We start from the raw sequence: 23,297 nt of genomic DNA, 5'->3' as shown, positions 1-23,297 counted from the left end.
AGGACTTTCCCATTGCTCCAAAGTGGAGTTACATGACCAGAAATATGGCAATCTAAGTCTCCTCTGATCTAAATCATGTTGGATGCCCAGAATTAGCAGAGACAGATAAACATTAAACAGTATGAGAAGGCATGAATAGGTACAGTTTGTACTACTAGAGGAGAACCCACTTAGATGAGATCAAAGATCCAGTGAGCTAGTAACATACCTTGACATTGACATAATCTAACTTAAAAAAAAATCCAAAGTACCCTGTCCTACTTCTAGAGTAGGACTGTGGTTCCATTATATTTCATAGCTTTAATTTATTTAGATATAAGGACCCAAGTGAAGTGTTTTCTATGAGAGTGGTGGGTTTTTTTTTGTTTGTTTGTTTGTTTTTGAAGAAAGGAATTCGTTGTTGTCTAGTTTGTCTTTCTTGAAAGGTATAAATAAGAACATCCAGTCATTGTAAACAAATCCTCAACAGAACAACTAGTAAAGCTCGGAAGCAAAAAACAAAACAAAACAAAAAAAAAACTGATCTCATTCAAAGTCTTTTATGCTCCTTGTATTATCCTGAACAACTTGTTCCATCTTTGGGGCTGGGTACCAACCCAGAAAAATGGCAAAAATAGTTTTGCAGCATCACGAGGTTGTTCCATCTATAAAAGCCACCGTATTCATACTCTCTAATAGCTGCACGCAGCGCTGTCCGCTGCTGCTGTTCACATTCTTTTCCTCTTGGTCTCCAGCTTCACAGAGAGGAGTGGACATAGGAGTGTTTAAGAAGTATCCTGGGGCTCGTCCTGCGAAGATTCGGGTGGCTGGGATGCCGTCCGATCTAATGAAGCGTTCTCCTCACCTTCTGATGATAACTTAACTGATGATTCATCTCGCTCCGGATCCCCTTCTTTCCCTGGTTCTACCAATGTGACTCTTCTTGTTTCTGATTCCTCCCTCTCCCTTGGTTTGGGCTCTCTCATCTCCCTCTCCCTGGGTTTGGGCTCCCTCTCCCTTGGCTTAGGTACCTCCCTCTCTTCTCCACGATCCATCAATTTAGACTCCGTGCGCTCCATCGGTTTAGGGTCTGACATCGACTTAGACTCAGTGCGCTCCATCGGTTTAGGTTCTGACATCGACTTAGACTCGGTGCGCTCCATCGGTTTAGGTTCTGACATCGACTTAGACTCGGTGCGCTCCATCGGTTTAGGGTCTGACATCGACTTAGAATCGGTGCGCTCCATCGGTTTAGGGTCTGACATCGACTTAGAATCGGTGCGCTCCATCGGTTTAGGCTCAGACATCGACTTAGAATCCGTGCGCTCCATAGGTTTGGGGTCGGTGCGCTCCATCGGTTTAGGCTCTCCGCCCTCTCCAGACTCTCCACCCTCCCCTTTAGACTCTGCGCCCTCAGCCGAGTCTCCGCCTTCCGTCGGATTAGAGTCTCCGCCTTCTGCCACGTTAGGCACTGCGCCCTCCGACTCTGCGCCCTCCGTTTTAGCGTCTGCATCCTCAGATTTAGGATCTCCGCCCTCTGTCGGTTTAGATTCTCCATCTTCTTCTTTTCCGTCCTCCTTTGCATCATCCTTTTCTTTCAGAAGGGACTTTCTTGATTTTGAGTCTCTCTTCCGCAGCAACCCTGCTTCTTCTTGTTCTTTCAGTAGGATCATTGTTTTTACTTCCTGCAGCATTCTACTCTCTGTTTCTAATTCTATTTCCAACTTTGCCACTCTTAATTTTACATCCTGTAACAGCCTAGACCCAAGCTCATCCATTTCTTCCTGATTTATTTCATATTTTCTCTTTTCTTGGCCTTTTAATGCCTTATTTATCAGTTCTTCCTCGTCTTTTGTTGAGAATTTTTTGGCTTTTTCTTCCATCAAATTATCATCTAGGGAACCTTTTTTCATCTTGCAATCTTCGGAAATGGCTTCATCTTCCACATCGCTGTCCCAGGTTTCTACCCTTCTTTGCCTGAGCTTAAGTAGCCTTTTCCTTGGTGTCATCCTCCTTGGTCTTATTTCATGCTGTAACCAAAAAGAAGATATATTAGAAACATACTTTCCTTGATATGGTCAGAATGTTTAGTAATAAAATTTTTAATAGACATTTTCGTTTAACCTAGGGTTAAGCAGAAAACATGTCTCAATTTCATTGTTTTTTTAAAATAATATTAACTTATTTTCCAAAATACATGCAAAAATAGTTTTTGACATTCACCCTTGCAAAACCTTTGTGTTCCATATTTTTCTCCCTCCCTCCCTCCTGCTCTCCCCTCTCCTTCCCTAAATAGCAACTAATTCAATATGTTAAACATATGCAATTCTTATAAACATATCTCCATATTTATCATGCTGCACAAGAAAAATCAGATCAAAAGGGAAAAAATGAGAGAAAAAAACAAGTAAACAACAATCACCACAAAAAAGTGAAAATACTATGTTGTGATTCACATTCAGTTCCCTTAGTCCTCTCTCTGCTTGCAGATGACTTTATACATCATCAGTGTATTAAAAATGGCCTGAATCACCTCATTTCAACTCCATTGTTAAGATTCTTTATGAAATACATTTAAGTTACGCTGTAGTCTAAGCACAGTGACAAATATGTGTCCCAAAAGTCTTAGTGCAATTTAAAGCTGTTAATTAGTCTATTAAATCTTTAAAATTGCACTAAAGACTTTTGGATACCCTGTATAACTGACTCATTCAAGATGATAATTTTTGAGGGTTTTTTCCATCAGATAAAGCATCAACAATCATTTTGTTATATTATAGATATAGAAGGCTATATTAAATCCCTATTGAAGTCTTGAAGGAAGCTGTCTATACTTTAGTTATTAAATGACTGATGACAGTCTCTTTTCTCATATTGTGGCTCTTTTCCTTAAAAGTTAAAATTCCAGTTAACTGAAGTCTCAAGTAGTTGAGATTATCTTTAACTGGCTTCATTGAAGAATCTTTTAGTACTCCTTGGCAAATACAAAATTAGTTACTGTAATTTTTAATAAATGTTTGTTGAACTGAAAGTTAATTAATTACTAATCTGGAAATTAGGAGTGGAATGTGGGGGAATTGTGAAGAAAATAGAGAATTAAAACCTTTCCTTTAAAATAGAGAAGGAAAATATTCATAATACTTCTCTATGTAAGGTTTCAGCTGGCACAAATAAAAAGCAAATGTGTTTTAGGAAAGGAAGAATTGTAATCATATATCTTTTGAGGAAATTTATACAGTTCTAATAATATGATCAAATGAGTAGAGGCAAATGAATGGTTCTTGCTTTTTCTCCAAGTGTAATCATTAAGTACATACATCAGTGAGAACAACTGGATTTTCATGATGAGCCCACGGAAATAGTAAATTTTCTAATTTTATGCTAGATTCATCAAATGGATGAATTATGCACATTATGAGACTAGTAAAAATCCAAGTTCCATATCACTGTTCAATGCTGGTGTCAGAGGTGATTAGTTTCTTTAATTTTCATGTGTGTATGTGTTTATATGTGTGCATAATATCCATATATATGTAAGCCTGTGTGAGTATATAATATTTGGTCAAAATTAGTGAGTGGCAGGTCAAAATATATTTTTTCTGAGGTTTCTGTGAACTTCTACCCTCTGCTTTTCCTATTTTCTCTCTTTTTTTTCAGCCATCCTCTGTCTTGCATTCTTTGTACTTTATCTTTTTTACCTATTATACAGAAGATCATGGGGCAATATAGATAGATTCAGAATCCAAACACCAGTGAATAAAAGGAACTGAAAAACAACCAAACACATTGCAAGTATCTTCTTCATTTCAGCTTAAACAAACACGTTTGGGATAACAATAGGGACTAAGTTCTTCACTATCAATATATGGAGTTCTTGGCCAAATAACTAAAAGTGTTAACTATATGATTCAGTTTGAGGACTTGAATGCATAGTATACAAGGTTTTTAGATTTTTGCCAATGAGCTGTTTTAAATGTAAAAATGAAGAATGCTTGATAAATTAAAAATTCCAAATGTCATAGTAACTCCTTAGTTATAAATTGAACACCTCCATAAATGACAATTCTTTCAGATCCATAAGATGTAATTTGCAATTGTATAAAAATCATCCCAAAAGCCTGAGAGAGGAATCTAACTTAGAGCAGAACTTAGGCCCTAAAAAAACTTTTGTGTACCATGAACATTTTTGATTTGACTTTTTATTTGGACTCTTCCCTATACAATCTGAAATTTCAAATGTTGACTTCTTTTGCAAGGTCTCATAAAAAGATTTGACTATGTGTAAAGACAGGGAAATGAAATAGAGCTTTATAAAGAGTATGATTACTATGAATAAAGCCAGTTAAGAGAACCTAAGGTGCCTTCTCTTATCAACTCTTTTTTTCAATTTAATAGAATATAAGGGGAGATTGCAATATTACAAATAATAGATCTAAATCACCATGTTGCTTACCCTTTGTGGATATAGCTTATTAGTAGCATATACACTTTAAATTTTCTTTGGATCATATAATATGAATATGCTCTTAAGAGTTTTGCAAATGTGTGTGTGCTTATGCAAAGATATCTCACTGCAGCAAGATACACATCCATTCCCCACTCCTCCCTCCCAAAATGTCTGAAAAAACATGTAAATCTGTATACATTGTTATTATAAATATTCTGTTAAGTATTTCATATTAAACTTTTAAAAAATTGTAAATGCTTGTTCCTGGTGGAAAAACTATAATGTAGTTATGTAATAGCAGTGTTGATTTTGCCTATACTTGTTTGATGAATCTGATTGAAGCAAAATAGAAATTTCAAGTAAAAATACATTAAAAATTAAGAGAAAATAATACTTCCAGAGCTTACCACCAAATGAGAGCAACAACATGTTTGTGGAATTTCAGTGAGAGTATCACTGAAGCTGTCTTCCAATTGCCAGTCTTCCCACCATCTATGAAAATGATACCAATGCAGACAGCTTACAAGTCTTTCTTGAAAGGATCTGTTTTCTCTGTCTATTCTCCGAAGTTCTCTTTCTCTCCTGTCCCTGTTTAAATCCAAAAAGAAAAACTATTAATTCAGATATGGTTAAACAGCTTAAATCATGAGCCCAGTACTACAAAATTATAAAATTATCAGGATATTAAATATATTCAGACTTTAAGATACCTTCAAAAAGATAAATTTTCCTTTCTGTCATCTAAATAATGGCTTGACTATTTTTACTATGTAATATCAGTAAAAAAAAAAAAGACATTTATATAGTACTTTGTCTAATACATTCTCATTTGATCTTTAAATAAAAATTCAAACTTCAAATGAAATTCCATATGTTCCTTTGGTTGTTTGTTAGATTTATCCAACTCTGAAAAACTTTGTCTCATTTTATCATATTACTATTTATATATTTTTGTAATTAAGTTAATTTTTCCTTTGTGAATTTAGATATGTATTTTGATGTATATATGTTTAATATTTACTTTTATTGTCCACGATTTCTTTAAGCATAATGCATTTTTTCATCTCTCTTAATAGTGTGAATTTTTATTTTTTGTCAGGCAATGTAATTGCACCTCCTGTTTTTTTCTAATGTTTTAAAAATTTACCTAATGAATAGTCCTAATTTTTCATTTTAATTCCATTTAATTTAATCTCTTTTTCTTCAGTAGAATGCTGCTTATAGAGGGACACAGCTTTTTTAGAAAAAGTGTTTTTTCAATGAAATTTCTATTTAATTCTATCTTATTTTTTAATGGATTTCTTGTATACAACAGATTTCTGGGTTCTTTTTTCTTAGTCATTATCACTCTCATTTTATTAAACCATTCACACCCAAAGTTTTGCTAGGATTTTCTCTCATTTATTTCTTTAGTATGAATTTTTAAAACTCTCTTCCTTTTCATCAGTAATTTGTTCCTGAGTTTGTTTTGCTTAAATTAATTTGATGTTAATCTAGTTTTAAAGACACTGTACCCTTTGTACCTTTTCTCCACCTTCCTTTGCTTACTCTTTTCCAAGTTATTAGATTTTATTTAACTTATAAATTTTTACTTTATGTGTCTTCCCCTATTTTGTCCCTTATGTTTATCCACTCTGTTTAGTTCAAAATCTTTCCTTCCTCTCCAAACGTTTTCTTTTCTTTATTTTACTATGCCCTTTCTTGTGATTTTTTCTTTGCTTTGTTCTCTTCATTATTTTCCCTTCTATTCTCTTCTGAATTTTATTTTCTGCTTTGTGGTCTATATTTGTTTCTTTATTCTTTCTGTTAATTTCACATTATGGTATAAATTTCTGAAATACCAGCTTTGAATTCCATTTTCTAAACAGTAACTATGTAACCTGAAGATCTTGTCTCATCTTTCTATTTTTCTGCTCTGATTCCTTCTTAGAAATAATTCAGGAGGAAAGGAAAGTCAAATGGAAGCAGTGCTGTATGGCATAAAGTAACCACCTTGTGACTTAGCCTCATTTTTTTTGTCTTCAGAATGATTCTAAAAACGATATTATAACTAGTTTCATCCATCATTATGAGTGCTAGGTGGCCTTAAGAACTGACATATTTCTTTTCCTTCAGTAGAATGCTGCTTCTAGAGGGACACAGCTTTCTTGGAAAAAACATTCTTTCAATGTACAAATTCTCTCAGACTAAGCCTGCCATGAAGTTCCTTTCTTCCATCATAGACACATAACTACTCTCCCATGGGAATACTCTTTACCTCCCTTTCAGAAAACCTTTCTTTCTAGTCTTGAAGTCTCAGCAACAGTCCCTCTTTCATTTTTCCCACTCTCCCATACCACAGTTCTTAGTCAACATTAAACTAGGAATCATCTTTTCACTGTTTACCCATGAATTTTGTAGGGGGACAGTATCTGTTCTTTTTTGTCTCCTATCTTCCTCTCTTCTCACTCTGAAATTTTTTTAAATAATAGCTTTTTATTTTCAAAACATTTGCAAAGCTAGCTTTTAACTGTCATCCTTGCAAAAGTCTTGTGTTTCAAATTTTTTATCCTTCCCTTCCTCATATTTCTTTGCCTAGACAGCAAGTAATTCAACATATGTTAAACATATGCAATTTTTCTATACATATTTCCAAAGTTATCATTGTTGTAAAAGAAAAATCAAATGAAAAAGGAAAAAAAGTAAAAGAAAACAAAAAGCAAACAAACAGCAGCAAAAAGGTCAAATAGTCCCCATAATCCTCTTTCTGGATTCTGCAATTTCTTTTTATGGATCTTTTTATGGATTTAGGAGATTTAGCTCATGGTGCTTTATTTCATTTGTTTCTCACCTCTTTAGGTTCTTCTTAAATCTTTTTAATTTTGTGCCCTTTAAAGAAAAATCTCTTGAATGGTCTTAGTTCTTTCATTTATTTCACAAATCAATATCTACTTTTTAAAAAACCCAGTAAACTTTGGATATAAAACAATTTCTTTCATTATGTATTCTGATTTTACTAAGTGATGTGATGGATAGAACATTGGACTTGAAATCAGGAAGATTTATTTTCCTGAATTCAAATCTAACTTCAAACTTACTAGCTATACAACCAGGACAATTCGCTTTACTCTGCTTTCCTCATCAATAAAATGAACTGGAGAAAAAAATGGCAAATGACTCCACTATCTTTGCCAAGAAAACACCAAATGGAATCACAAGGAATCAGATACAACAGAACAACAATAATGACAACATACTGAGTTACTGTTCTTGTGCCTCTATCCTCTTCCTTCTACTTCTACTATAGGAATGTTTCAAATGCTTTTTTTGTTTGTTTGTTTGATACTCCATTTTTTCCATGATGATTGGGCTTGGGTTTACAGATACATTTGATTTTGAGTTCTACATTAAGATTTTTGCTTTCCAGAATATACTCATACCATTGCTTTTTTTGGTGATTTTTCTTCTAACTAGAATAATTACTTAAATTTGGGGGCAGTTGGGGGGGGGTAGTGAATAGTGTGTTAGGTCTAGAGCCAGAAAGACCTAAGATCAAATCTGGTTTCAGATGTTTACTATCTGTGTGACCCTGGGCAAGTCACTTGACCTTGTTTGCCTCAGTTTCCTCATCTGTAAAATGAGCTGGAGAAAGAAATGGAAAGGCATTCCAGCATCTTTGTCAAGAAAACCCTAAATGGGGTCATGAAGAGTAAGGCACACTATAAAGAAGTGAACCACAACAAATTTATTTTTTTGTAATTTTTGAAGGTCTTTCTTTTATAAGGCTGCTTATAGAATTCATTGTTTTCACTGAGATTATTAAACTTAACCACAGTGTAAATTGGAATTTGATTCCAGACCAGCAGAACATGAAAAAGGTATTGATAGCTAAAGACAATGACTTTGAAATTTAATCAATAATTTAAGAGAGAATTTGGAGGCCCTAAGATTGTACAGATCAGAGTTGGTTTCCTTCCCCTCCAAATTCTATAAAAATGAGAACTTGAATTTCTCCTTTTATCTCAGCATAGCGCTCTTCCCTCTCCACCACATTCATGCCATTTAGTGCTCCGAATTTAATCCATGGATACATGAGTTATCCCTATCCTCTTTCACATGCTGCCTTCCTTTAATATCCCATTCCTTGTCCTCATGGTGCCATTTACCTCTTTCATTGCTTATTTCTGCCTTTCTGGACATTTTGCCTCCCTAATGGTCTGCACTTAATTAAATGAGATTGCCACATAATTTCCTAAGAACATAAATTATGTTCTTTCCTGTTGAGTACCCAAAGAATCAGGCATGCCTGCCTCTATTTAATAAATTAATTATCAATTCAGGGTTCTTAAGTATTAGAGTTGTCCAATGTTCATTCAAAAGGATTTTTACCATGTCTAGATGTCTGTCATCTTTTCCTGTGGATTCGGAGGGTTAGGAGGTTTTAAAAATGTCCAATCCATCATCTTGTTAGTTTTATGACTCATTAATTCTAGGACTTATTATGGGAATGTAGAGCTATTGTTCTAAGGCTAGAAGGTTTTCAAAAAGTCCATCCAGTCCAATACAGATGGAGAAACCAAAATACAGGATGGTTTCTTGCTCAGGATCAACATAGTATGCAGTTGAGACAAGATGTGAATGCAAGCCTTCTGACTCCAGAACCATTTCTCTTTAGAGTAGAAAAGGTAAATATACTGAATTCTCCCAAATGTCCTGATGTATGCATGGGCTATCCAATTGTTCTTTGTACTCGTGGGTGAACAGTTTGGTGCCAACTATGTGCTTTTCTGTGTTATAAGATGGCCGAACATGATAGTCAAGGAGCAACATAATCTTTCAACTAGAAAAGACATTAGAAATCTAGTCCAACTTTCTTATTTTACCAAGAAATTCACTCAAATCAGAGAAGTTAAGTAATTTTCCCAGGAAGTACTGATATTTCTTAACTTAAAAAAACACACTGAAAAATATGCTATACTGATGACTGATTACTGTTAGGATAAGTGAATATTTTTTTCTTCTTCATGAAATTGTTTAGTTAAAGCTGTGTGTTAAAAAAAATAAAAAAAAAATAAAGCTGTGTGTTATAGTGGCATTGGACTGGATGGTCACTATGGTCCCCTCCAAGACACAGATTCTGGGATTCTTTCGGAGGGTTAGTCATTGATATCCTTTTCTTTCTTGAAGTTACCATTTTTTTCTTGAAACCTTCCCTGAAGCCTGAAGGGACATTTCTTTCCTTGTATTTCTCTATCAACTTGCTTAGTCCCTTCTACTGCCCTAATCACATTCAGACTTCTTATTATACTTGTCTTATCCATCTTTATTAAAAGACTCCTTGAAAGTTTCCTCATCTCCTTGTAAGTCAGAGAGATTCTTTTTCATCTTCTAACCTAGTACTACTATGCAGAGAGGAGGTATTTAAGAAAAGCCTATAAATCTAGATTTTAAATATGAAGAATAGTATTGCTGTCAATTATGTATGAACACATACTCACAGACAGCTAGGTGGCATAGTAGATAGAGTGCTGCCCTTCATCTCATCGAGTTCAAATCTAGCTTTAGACATATACTAGCTGTGTAACTCATCTCCTCAAGTTCAAATCTAGCTTTAGACATATATTAGCTGTGTAACTTAATTTCCTTGTTTGTCTCAATTTCCTCATCTGTCAAATGAGCTGTGAAATGAAAAAAATAGCACATCATCTTTGTCAAGAAAACCCTAAATAGGGTCATGAAGAGTCAGACACAACTGATATGACTAATAGCAGCAACAAATGTAAAGTCACATCAGTATTGTCTATATTGAATTCTAATTTTGTAGTTTTCTAGCAAAAACAGCCATAAAGCTCAACTGCATCAAAGTTTATAAGAAGGTAGAAGAAAGAGCATCTTTTCTGTTTTTCTGGGGAAGTACACAAGCCAGTGCCCTCTGTATTACAAAGGGGAAAACAGAGCACAGTGAGTGTGTGGAGCCATTTCCTGTATCATTTTTCTGAGAACTATTCTGAAATGCTTATTTATGAGGGGCAGGTACCTTTAATTTTTCCTCCGAGCTTTGTTTTTGTTTTTGTTCTTCCTTTAAAAAAATCTCAATTATGAATTATATGTGGTAATCTAGGGCTTCCTTCCCGTTGCTATCTAAAGAGGGAATATATGTATGTATATATGTGTGTGTGTGTGTGTGTGTGTGTGTGTGTGTGTGTGTATGTGTGTGTGTGGTGTATATGTGTGTGTCTAAGTTAGCATCTGAGTGTATTTTTGTGGCCTCTGACTGAAGTCTAAAGCCAATAAAAATAAAGATACACACACACACATATATATGAAAAATATATGTATACATACACATCTAATGTATGTTTTGAGATTATGTATTCTTGAAAGATTATTATTATTATTCCTTTTCTCTGATAATATGGAAAATCAAATCACAATTGACTTAAAGAATTTTCCTCTCCTCTTGCACTTAGCCATGTTTTAATCATAATGACTTTCATGTTCTCTCTACCAAATGAGCCACTCTCTCCTGATGAAGAGTCCAAAGATCAGTTCCCTTGTTAAAATTAGGGTATGTTTCACTCTATTAAAGGTTAAAGGCACTTAAGATTCAAATTGATCTAAAGGAAGGGGGCTGTCTAAATCTACATAGGAAACCAGACACATTCTGTACAATACAATGGCTAAAGAAGAGAGTCAAGATTGTGACAATCAGTCACACAATAAGAATTTAAGTACTTAATATGTGCCACACATTGTACTAAGAGCAGCACATGCTGTGAAATGGTAATAGGACAATCACAAATGGACTGTAATTCGTGGAAATAATCAAATATTCCTTTGGGGGAAACAGAGCAGATGTTCCAGATCTGAGTTCCTAACCTGTGGATTGTGAACTTGTTTAATTTATACATTAAAAAATATTATCTTGAGAAGGGAATCAGAGCTTGCCATGGGGGTCCATGATGCTAAAAAAAGATTAAGAACCCTCTTGGACATTTTAAACTCACAAATAGGTTATATTTTCTTTGATATTTTGAGGTCTGTTCTGTTCACACCAAAAACTGAATTTCAAAATGAAATTCAAACACCCATTTGACTGACATGTCAGAGCCAAAAGGCTCTTAAAGAGTTTCTCGTCCTCAGTTAGAAGGATGAGAAGAGTCATAAGCTGCAGTGAGCCATAGATTCAATGAAGTTGTTCCTATAGCCAAGTTTGGAAATCTTGATTTGATGGCAGACATTCACACTCAGCTATGTGAACTGGGGTCTTATTTCAAATGTAATGAAATCATCTTCTGAGTCTCAGTTTTAAAATGCTCTGCAATCTTCAGGGAAAATTGTCTGGAAGCGCTACAAAAGCACAAGGAACAAATGTCTCTAAAGTATAGAATGATTTCTAGTTCTGATAGGATTATTCATGCCTTGGTATCATTGTTTCTATTGAACATGTCTGTAATTGAGTCCAGACCCTTTACTGACTCAGCTCTTGCTTACATGATTTCCTTTCTCCTTCTCTCTATCTTTTATCTTCCTGAATTTACTTTTCTCCATTAATTGTGGCCAGGCCATGACTTTTTTGTTTGTTTGTTTGCTTGTTTGTTTGTTTTCACAGTGAGAGATGAACCCACAGAACTGGCACTTAGAAGAATCTATGAAATTTGCATCTCTGGAGATCTTTAAAAACAATGACTATTATGAGTACCAAATAACTAATTGTAGGGCTTTATAAATGGCCTTTTGATATACTTTTTATCTCTAAAATTCTAGAGATTTTAGATTATCATTGCATTGAAACAGCTCTTAAGACATTTGTCATTTTCCTTTCCTATCCTATTAGCCAATCTATTATGTATGAAGTAGTAACTCAAAATTGTGTTAATTTGCACTTCTCTAATAGTGATTTTTCATATAGCTATATTACCTCATTGAAAACTAATTTTTTCATATTTATCATTTTTAAATTTTTGCTAGTGGTGGAATGGCTCTTATTTTTATAAATTTGACTCATGCTTTACATATTTGAGAGATGAGGCTTTTATCAGAAAAACTCGCTTCAACATTTTTTTCACAGTTATGATTGCTAAGTGCATTTTTTTTGCTCCATCTTATTTACCCCATTCTATTTTCTTTCTCCTTGTACCTGTCCTTCCTCAAAATTTTACTTTTAACTGCCACCTTCCCTAATGTTTTCATAAGGCTATGAAAAATCAAAATCAAAACCTAAACACACAAACTCTGTCTCTCCATTTCTGTCTATCTCTCTATATATTTCTATATACATATCTTTCTTTGTTTCTCTTTATCTGTCTCTTTGTGGTTCTCTTCTTTGCTCTATTTGTCTCATTTGTCTTTCTCTCAAGATAAACTTGTGGCTATTGCCCCATGGATCACTTGTATTTGGGAGTTCAAAGATGAAGTAGGGTTAAAGATACATTAAGTCCAGTACCAATATAGTAAGCTCTAAATAAAAGAAAAATTTTATGTGGTTCTTTTTTTAGGGATGGAGTAAATTGAGATTGGGGAAAGCAAAACAAAATAATCCTTTACCAAAAAACTGATTCACAGAGATAGACAATCGAAAATATTTTCCAAATATAAGATCTAAATATTTAAGAGTAGATTAAAAAGATGGTGGAGAAAAGGCAGGGACTCAATTGAGTTCTCCCTAAAACATCTCCTAACCCCTTTAAATAATGCCCTAAAACAAATTCTGAAGCAGCAGAATCCACAAAAGGACAGGGTGAATCAACTTTTCAGCCCTAAACAATTTAAAAGGTCAGCAGGAAAGGTTTGTCACTGCACAGACTCATCTCCAGCAAACCGGAAGCAGGCCTTGGAAGTGACTGAATCATCATCAGCAACAGCTGTGTTTTGAGCTCTCAACCCACAATTGATTGGAAGATTCTGGATATCTTGAGACGGGTATCTTGAAAAGGGACTTCTTTTCCTTTGTCCATCTCTGAAAACGGGTCACAATCCTGGGTGACAGTCCCAGGGTGAGGAAGAAGAGTAGCCTACCAAAACTTGCAGCCATAGTAGATCAGGGACCTTCCTCACAGTTCCAGAGCAGAAAAGAGTGCTTGTACTTATTCACAGACCAGAGCACAAGCTAGGACGGTAGTAAGCATACTTCTTAAAGGATCACACCCTACTTTGGAAGCCTGAAAACTTTTTAAGTCTTTAGAAGTATCTCTGAAAATAGCTGAACAAACCCCCTGAAGTTTGAGACAATATGCCCTACACCCTGGAAATACAGTTCCACTTTAGCAAAATGAACAAAGAACAAAAAAATTTCTGTTTATAGAAAGTATCCTTATGGCAATAAGGAAGATCAAAACATATACTCTGAAGAAGACAACAAAGTCAAAGCTTCTACATCCAAAGCCTCAAAGAAAAATATGAATTGGTCTCATACCATGGAAGACCTCAAAAAGGATGTTTAAAAATCAAATAAGAGGCACAGAGAAAAAAAACTGGGAAGGAAAATGAAAATGATGTAAGAAAAAAGTCAACAGCTAGTTCATGGAGGCACACACAAAAAATTACTGAAGAAAATAATACTTAAAAGATAGGCCAAAGTTCAAAAGAGGTACATAAATTCATTGAAGAAACGAACATCTTTTAATGTAGTTTTGGCCAAATGGAAAAGAAGGTTCAAAAAATCACTGAAGAAAATTAATTCCTTAAAAACTAGGATTGAACAAATGGAAAAGAAGGTTAAAAATCACTGAAGAAAATTCCTTAAAAATTAGGATAGAACTCAACGATTCTATGAGACATCAAGGAACAACAAAACAAAACCAAAAGAATAAAGAAATAGAAAACAATTTGAATTATCTCAGTGGGAAAAAACCCAACTTACCTCGAAAGTAGATCCAGGAAAGACAATTTTTAAATTATTGTGTTTTCCAAAAATCATTGTTTTTAAAAAAGAAATTACAGCACAAAATAGAAATTGAAAGAATCCCATCAATCACCTCCTGAAAGAGATCCCAAAATGAAAACTCCCAGGAATATTATAGCCAAATTCAAGTTCCAGTTCCCAAAACAAAGAGAAAACATTGCAAAAAGCCAGAAAGAAACAATTCAAGTAAATTCAAGTACTGTGAAGCCACAGTTAGGGTAACACAAGATCTAGCAGCATCAGAGGTCTTGGAATATGATATTCTATGGAACTAGAATTGCCACCAAGAATCACCTACTCAGCTAGACTAAGTATGATCTTTCAGAATAAAAAAATGATTATTCAATGAAATAGAAGATTTTCAAGGATTCCTGATGAAAACACCAAAGCTGAGTAGAAAATCTGACTTCCGCATATATCTTGTAAATAAAAAGCTATAATAAAAAAAATCCAACTTCCAAACACAAGATTCAAGGGAAGCAGAAAAGTAAACAGGAAAGAGAAATCATAAGGGACTTATGGTTAACCTGTTTGATTACATGGGGAAATAATTTTTGTAATTCTGACGAACTTTCTCATTATTAGGGCAGTTAGAAGGAGTATACATTAACACAATGTATGGGTATGAGTTGAATGTGATAAATAATTATCAAAAAGAATAAAATCAAGGGATGAGAAAAAGGAATATATTGGGAAAAAGAGAAGGGGAGAAGTACAATAGGTTATCTGATATAAAAGAAACATAAAAGAGTTTTTATAATGCAAAGGAAGATAGGATAAATTATGAGAAATGTTTAAACCCTACTCTCTTTGGAACTGACTCAAAGAAGGAATAACATACATACTCAATTGAGTATAGAAATCTACCTTGCCCTACAGGAAAGGAGGCGATAGGAATAAGAGAAGAGTAATGCTCATAGTAGAGATGATGGATTAGGGAAGGTGGCAGTCAAAAGTAAAATTTTGAGGAAGGACAGGTACAAGGAGAAAGAAAATAGAATGGGGTAAATAAGATGGAGCAAAAAAAAATGCACTTAGCAATCTTAACTGTGAAAAAAATGTTGAAGCAAGTTTTTCTGATAAAGGCCTCATCTCTCAAATATGTAAAGCATGAGTCAAATTTATAAAAATAAGAGCCATTCCACCACTAGCAAAAATTAAGAAATGATAAATATGAAAAAAATAGTTTTCAATGAGGTAATACAGCTATATGAAAAATCACTATTAGAGAAATGCAAATTAAAACAATTTTGAGTTACTACTTCATACATAATAGATTGGCTAATAGGATAGGAAAGGAAAATGACAAATGTTGATGAGGATATGGGAAAATTGAGACACCAATGGATTGTTGGAGTTCATGAGTTTAACCATTCTGTAGAGCAATTTGGAAGTATGACCTAGCAATATCACTATGAGGCCTATATCCCTGAAAAGATTAAAAAACAAAAAAGAAAAAAGAAAAGAAACACTATATACAAAAATATTTATAACAACTCTTATCTGGTAGTAAAGGATTGGAAACTAAGGAATGCCCAACAACTGGGGAATGGCTGAACAAGTTGTGGTCTAAATTATGATGGAATACTATTATGCTACAAGAAATGATGAGTTAGATGCTTTCAGAAAAACCTGGAAAAACTTACATGAATTGATGCAAAATAAAATGAAGAGGAGAAAATTGTGTACAATAATAGCAATATTGTAGGATAAATAGTGATGACTTAACCATACTCATCAATACAATGATCCAAGTCAACTCTGAAGTACTTATGCTGAAAAATGCTATCCATCCCCAGAGAAAGAACTGATGAGAGTCTAAATAGAGATTGAAGGAAGCATTCATTTTTAATTTTTGTTTCTTTTACTTTTTAAAAATTATGGTCTATATTTTCTTTTATAATACGACTATTATGGAAATATGTTTTGTGTGATTATACATTATAACCTATATTAAATTGATTGCCTTCTCAATTAGGGAGAAGGTGGCAGAGAACTTGGAATGCAATTTTAAAAATAAAAGTTGAAAAATTGTTTTTACATGTAACTGGGGGAAAATAAAATACTAAATTAAGCCCCCAAAGTGGCTCATTCCTCAAACTCATTTTTATGCTTTTGTTTTTGCAGCTTTTTACTTAACCATCAAATGCTGTAATACCCTTAATGTCATATATAATGTTATACATTCTAGGGTTGTCCCTTTGGTATGTGGGAGTAGTGGTGATAATGAAATGTGCTGTGGAATCTTTAAAGTACTATTTAAATGTGAATTATTATTATTATCCAATGCTTATCTTTTTTATGAATTTCAAATAGAAGCAGTTCTGAGAAGTCCTTATTCTGTTATTATTTAATCTAATATTATATTCTACTATTATTATATATAATGTTCTATGAACCACTGCACAAAGGGATAAAATATTATTACTATATGATACTTTAAGGATCTGCAATTTCATCAATATGGAACTCCCTCTATCAATTCAGATTATAACCTATTCCCTCTATCAATTCAGATTATAACCTATCTCTCTTTTAGTGGAAAAGTCTTCTGGAGTTGCCTGAAGCTTTTCCTCTACTTTCCTCCCCCTTCTCCTCCCTTACCACCATCTTAGTCTGTAGTCATTTAAGATGTCACATGCATCTTGGGTCCTCATGATGAAAGCTATCCTCTCCATCAGCCAGCGATTTTCTCTGTCAATAAATCGAAGCCTTTCTGCATCCTTCTGTAGAGTGCAGAGATAGAAAAAAGATCATTTTAAAAATAGTGGAATCAGTCCATTTTGGTAGCATCAATACTTTTGCTATACCTATCTATCTGATTCCCTCTACTCTGCATTTGCTTTCCTCTAATTAAAGAGTCAAATATAGGTACTGAGTGCTGCAAAACAGAAATCTTCAGAAATCATGGAGACAGTCATGGCAGGAAGTTTTTCAAATGAATCCTCTGTGACTCCAAATATACCAAAATGAAGACTATCTTTATGCTCTGAATAGAAGTTAAAAACAAAGCAATGTGATAGTACTAGGTCATACTTCAGCAACACTGAGATATGACAACGGCAATGGAGAGAAAAGCAAATCTCCATAGTAAAAGGTTTCACAGGGTTCCAAAGTAAAAAAAAAAATCGAGGCCAGAAGAGAGGGCTAGCTTTTTATTACATGTCTGACTTTTTAGAATTCAGAAATGCTACCTTCCATTGCTCTGAGTTGGTTATTTGCATTTTATCCCATCCACTTAAGACTACTTCTTGATTCCTGCTTTTATTTTTCTCTTTAAAATGAGCTCATACTACTTTTTACAAATGATCATCATTAACCTCAATATATAGAAGCAATGCAATTTAAGAACAAAGAGACAAACAAATGAAAACCTCAAACTACAACATTTTGATTTTATGACCAGATATATTATCTGAGTAACCCATACCATACCTACTCCCTCCATGATTTCTTAAAAAATTAGTTAAGTGGTGAAAATTACTCTAATCTTTAGAATTGGTAGTTTACTTAGCTAACAGGAATAGTTTTTTAAAATCATTTTTCTACTGCTACATTTCTTCTATCTCCCCTTGTAATTTTAAAAAATTAATAATAAGATGAGGGCTAATGCTAAAAAAATAGAAGGATTTCTAGTACAAGTGGCCTTTTGGCTCTATTCAGGAACAAGTGAGGTTAAAATGGTTTTTCCAATTGTGTCCTTTCTATAAAATATGATTAAAAAACAGTTATTATGCCCGACCTTTAAAATTTCCTGGGTTTCCAAATGACTTTTTGGTTTACTGTTAGCCTAGAGAAATCACCCTATAACTACCTTGAATTTCTTTAAATTGAGTTGAACATGGTTGTAGATCACAGGAGGACCACAATCCACAGTAGCTTTGGCAGTTTCAACCTGTAGCAGAAAATGAATATTTTTATTTTAGTCACAGACTGATCAAATAAAATCTACTAAGATTTGTAGCTATGCTGTTATTAGAAATGGAATCACAGTTTTTCCCCCTAAAAAATGTTACTAGCATTGACAGGGGAGTGAAGTGGGTGGAGAAGTCACCTTATTGTAGTTTAGAGAGTCAATTATTTAATTTTCAGTGTAAGTATTCAAACTTTGAAAATAGGCAAAGACTACAAATCAGGACTTGGCTTGTTTGTTCTTTTGTTGATGGTCCAAACTTAAAAAAGTAATAGAGATATGATTATGCAAATTAATCTTAAAAGTGTGTCTTAGAAGGTTTGTTTTTCTTCAGAGAACTGGTGGTTAAACATCTGCTTGCACTGCTTCCTCTTCCGTTATTCAACTACTAGTTGTCCTGATCCATATCTTGCCATTGGACTCAAATGGCTCTGAAGGGAAAAGTGAGGCAGATGACCTTGCACAGCCCTCCCTCACTTAAACCCCGAACATTTTCACGACATGGTGTCATCTCCCTGATGTCATAGTTCTCTTTGAAAACGGAAAGACAAACAACAACAACTCTACCAGTGGAGATCTAACCTCTTCTAGTCACTCAATCAAATAACATTAAACAACTACTATGCCAGGCACTGTGCTAAATGCTGGGGATACAAAGACACACAGAAAATGGTCATTGCTCTCAAGGAGTTCACAATTGCAAGAGGGAAACACAACATGCAAACAAGTGCATTTGCAGTACCTTTATATAAGTTTTTATGAGGTGCTAGAGGAAAACAATACAAAAAGTCGTCCTCATGCTAACCTTTCTGATGATGATCCTTTCTTCCACTTAGTTCTTGGAAGAAAGAAACATAACCCATGAATGACCCTATCCTCCAAATCTTTCTGGTTTGGTAGATAAGCAAAGGCTTCTGAAAGTGTAAATGAAGTCGCTGCCAAGTAGAGGAAAATCTGTTTATATGTGAGTGAATGTATACACAAAGAGAAAAGAGATTATATCCTAAACAGTTGAGAGATATATTTTTATATGGACTCACACATATATAACACACAAATATAGATTACAGTTTTTCATACTATCAGTGATTTCACTGGTGTAGGGAACTTCTGGTGAGATGACTCCCTCTACCAATGCAGATCTTTAAAGGGTCTGCAGTATAAGTTTTAGACGGTGGTCTCAAGTGCTGCAAGGTTAAATGACTTACTGCAAGCCACACAACTATTCTCTAGATCGTCCCCACCTAGAGCTTTTCAATTCATAGTCATATGAATGCTGCTTCTTGATGAAAGAATATTTATACATCATTATTCATCATCTCAACTGTACCATATCAACTTAGGGCTAAAATTATTGAAAAGAATTATTAATGATCTAATGATTTCATTCAGTATCTCAAGGTCACTTTGAGGGCATGGAAAAGCTATAAATGACTCATTATATTAGGAAGAGAAAAAGAAATTGTGTTATTATTTTAAAATGAAGAATCCAGTGAAAATAAAAGACTTACTTTCTAATGATCATTTCTATTTCACTGTGTATTTCCAAAAGTCACTAATTAGGGATGGTAACATGGCCTATGTTTAAATTCTAGGTCTTCAAGTAAACAGCCTTAACTTTCTGTTAATAGCAAAACAAACAGATTACTAGTAGAGTTTCAATTTGAGGAATTTATAAATAAAGGGATTAATTAGAATTTAAGAACATCCGATATGCTACACAGATGGGAGATTGGTGAGAATTACTTGAGTACTAAAAAGCAGGCCTTTGAAATAGCAGTTCCCCTAGTGTTCTTAAGGTTTTGTTTTACCGATTGATGATAGCCAGTTTGACTGAGGAGCAAAAACTGGAATATTCAGAAGCTCTGTCAAGGAAGGACAATCGGAAATAAAAAGTAAAGAATTTTCAAAAGACTACATACTGTTGAGTCAATGGAGAAGTGGGATTAAATTCCATTGACACAATTTTACAAAAAGACTTGGGTTTGAATCTTAAGGAGGTTACTTACATGTTGTATGACCTTGGGCAAATAACTATCTCTCTAGGCCTCAATTAACACTTCTGTAAAATGAAATTATTATACTACATGACCTTCTCAAATGATTTTACAAGTCTTTTCTACAACACAAAATATCTATATAGAGAATTTTGCCTTCGGGCAAACAATGTTCTAAAAATTTGGGGCTAGAAAGTGAAGTTCTAAGAAACCCATCTGTAGGGATATTCTCTAATGAGTTGCAAAGGATAGTTTGCTTGTTTTGTTGTTGTTGTTGTTGTTGTTATAGTTATTTTTTTTAAGAAACCACAAATTTGGCAGCATCATAACCAAAGTAAGATTCAATATTTTTGCAAGATAAAAGCCCTGGTTACCATAATGCATAAGTAACAGGGCATAAATCCCCTGAAAAATAGGGCCTTTTGCCCACTGCCAAAGACCTATCTGGCAGCAGCTGAGTTAAAGGAAAAAAGGAAAATCAAGTCTAGGATAAAGGGAGTTTGTTTTTTTTTAACCTATGAGATTAATCTCTGTGAAAGTAGATAGAGAACTATCCCAGAGTCTATCAGACTCAAGTCCCTAAGTAGCCTCAGATACTTACTCACTGTGGGATCCTGAGAAAGTCAAATATTATTTCATCATTAATTTAGTCTCAAAAGCAAATGTCTAGTATGGGATCCCCATTTTCCCTTTTTTAATCTTATGATTACTATCAAAAACTTGTACAAAGTTTAAAAATTCCACATATATGCACACACACAAACCAAATATACAATTCAAATTCAGCTCAATATACTTCGCAAATAAATCTTTCATAGTTGTGCTCCTAAAGCCTTAGGCATTATACTTCATATAGAGTAGGGCAAGAATACAAAGTTTAGATGAGCTGTGTTATATAGCCTAAATTGTTTCCTGTCTTGCATAAACCTCAGTTTCTACTCTGCTTCCTCATGAGGCTAAATTAGTGTTAATTTATTTTTTTGAAGGAACTCATCTTCACTGTTTATCAAAGAAGCCAATAGAGAAGTAGGGATAGGTATAACAGAATTTTAGCTTTCTCAAAAACTTTTCAACAATATAAGTCTACAGAGATTTCTATATTAAAAAATTATTAAATGCTGGCCAGTTTTACATCTTTGTAGTTAAGTAAGAAGAAATGGGATTAAAACATATGGAGAGAATTCAATTTTATGTAATGAGAATGTTTTACCTGTAATATTAAAGTTCACCAGTTCATCAAATTTCAATAGTCGTTTTCTGGACCTATCTTTTAAAACAATATTGTCTTTTTATTATTGTGATTTACATTATATCTTATTCTCCGCACTGTACTTTAAACTCAAAGAGAATGGAAGGCTTCAGAGCCAGATGAATTGGCAATCAGAGAAGCAACTAAGAATGGGCAAGAAAGAGAGTTATCTAGGGATACAACATGTAGGAAAACCCTATCTAAATTTTGTGTTCCACTCCCCCCCTCCCCCAAACACACACACAGCAAGTACTTAATAAATATGGTTACATTGAATTCCTAGGTAGACTGAGTAAAAGTTCAAAGACAATAGACCAAAAAGAATTCTGTCTTTGGTGGATGATTTAAAAGTTTTTTTAAACTTTTTTTATTTTCAAAACATATGCATAGATAGTTTTAAACATTCAATCTTGCAAAACCTTTTGTTACAATTTTTTTTGGTTAATCATGTGCAATTCTTCTACATACATTTCTATAATTATCATGTTGCACAAGAAAAATCAGATCAAAAAGGAAAAAAATGAAAAAAAGAGAACAAAAATCAAGCAAATAACAAAAAATGAAAATAATATGTTGTGATCCACCCTCAATCCCCACAGTTTTCTCTCTGGCTCTCTCCATCACAAGACCATTGGAATTGGTCTGAATCACTTTGCTGCTGAAAAAAAAAGCCAAGTCCATCTCAGTTGATCATCACATAATTTTCTTATTGTTGTGTACAACGTTCTATTCACTTCACTCAGCATCAGTTCATGTAAGTCTCTCTAGGCCTCTGAAATCATCCTGCGGATTGTTTCTTATAGAACAATAATATTCCATTACATTCATACCCCGTAACTTATTCACCATTCTCCAACTGATGGCCATCCACTAAGTTTTCAGTTTCTTGTCACTACAAATAGGGTTGCCACAAACATGTTTGCACATGTGGATCCTTTTTTCCTTTTTAATGATCTCTTTGGGATACAGGCCCAGTAGTAATACTGCTGGATCAAAGCATATGCCCTTGGGCATTGTTCCATATTGCTCTCCAGAATGGTTGGATCAGTTCACAACTTGGTGGATGATTTTTGATGATCTAAGATGAGGATGCTGCTGGGGAACTTAGTAAATTATAAGCTTTTTAAGAACTGGAATGATTTTATATTTTACACCTTTGCATGGATATAAGCTTGTACTCAAATGTTCAGAGTGGGAGTTAAGAGGAATATAGGGAACCTTTCTTCCCACTCCCCTCTTCCAGCTGTTAATGCCAACTTTTTCAAACTGACATGCATATATTTGTCTTTTGACTTGGTATTGGCATCAAGTAGAATATAAGCTCCTTAACTATTTCTAGTTTTGTCTTTATATAGTGCTTTGCATTTTAATAAATGCTTACTGGATTGAGTTAAACTGAATTGGATTGCTGATATCTTAAGCAATACCTTTTTCTTTTGCAAGATAGAAGGACTGGGAGTAGTTATACATAGTTTAGAAAATGTTTGTTGAATTAACTGTGATTATATCTCAGTCCATATCTGAATGAACCAAGTAATATACTGACTTTCTGTTGTATAGCATACATGAACATAAACTCATGTATGTGTTATATAAAAATATATTCTTTGTAAATTGCCCTGGATTGTCACTCTGGAATACAACAATGACAAAATCCTCATTGGTTTTTATGACAAATCAGATTTTCCTTTTAGGTGAAACTGACTTTGTAAAAAACACAAGGTAGATAGATAAGGTGTAGCAGATAAAGGGCAGACCCCAAAGTCATGAAAGACCTAAATTCAAATTTAATAGCTGTGTGACCTTGGGCAAGTTGTTTAACCTCTGTC

At 34.0% G+C, this 23,297-nt stretch overlaps 1 protein-coding gene across 1 annotated transcript in view; it reads right to left on the bottom strand.

The window, feature by feature from the left end:
• Positions 1-285: 285 nt before the first annotated feature.
• CFAP97D2 (CFAP97 domain containing 2) overlaps positions 286-23,297 on the bottom strand; it is a 42,541-nt gene continuing 19,529 nt past the window's right edge. The window contains exons 3-6 of the mRNA XM_051984260.1: positions 18,124-18,204; positions 16,914-17,035; positions 4,834-5,014; positions 286-2,009 (exon numbers count right to left, since the gene is read on the bottom strand). Coding sequence (XP_051840220.1) covers positions 765-2,009; positions 4,834-5,014; positions 16,914-17,035; positions 18,124-18,204 — 1,629 coding nt within the window. The 3' untranslated portion in view covers positions 286-764. The remainder of the gene's footprint in view (positions 2,010-4,833; positions 5,015-16,913; positions 17,036-18,123; positions 18,205-23,297) is intronic.

This window comes from Antechinus flavipes, chromosome 3 (assembly GCF_016432865.1).
Source record: "Antechinus flavipes isolate AdamAnt ecotype Samford, QLD, Australia chromosome 3, AdamAnt_v2, whole genome shotgun sequence".
Lineage (NCBI taxonomy): Eukaryota > Metazoa > Chordata > Mammalia > Dasyuromorphia > Dasyuridae > Antechinus > Antechinus flavipes.
This window is presented reverse-complemented; position numbering and strand designations above follow the sequence as displayed.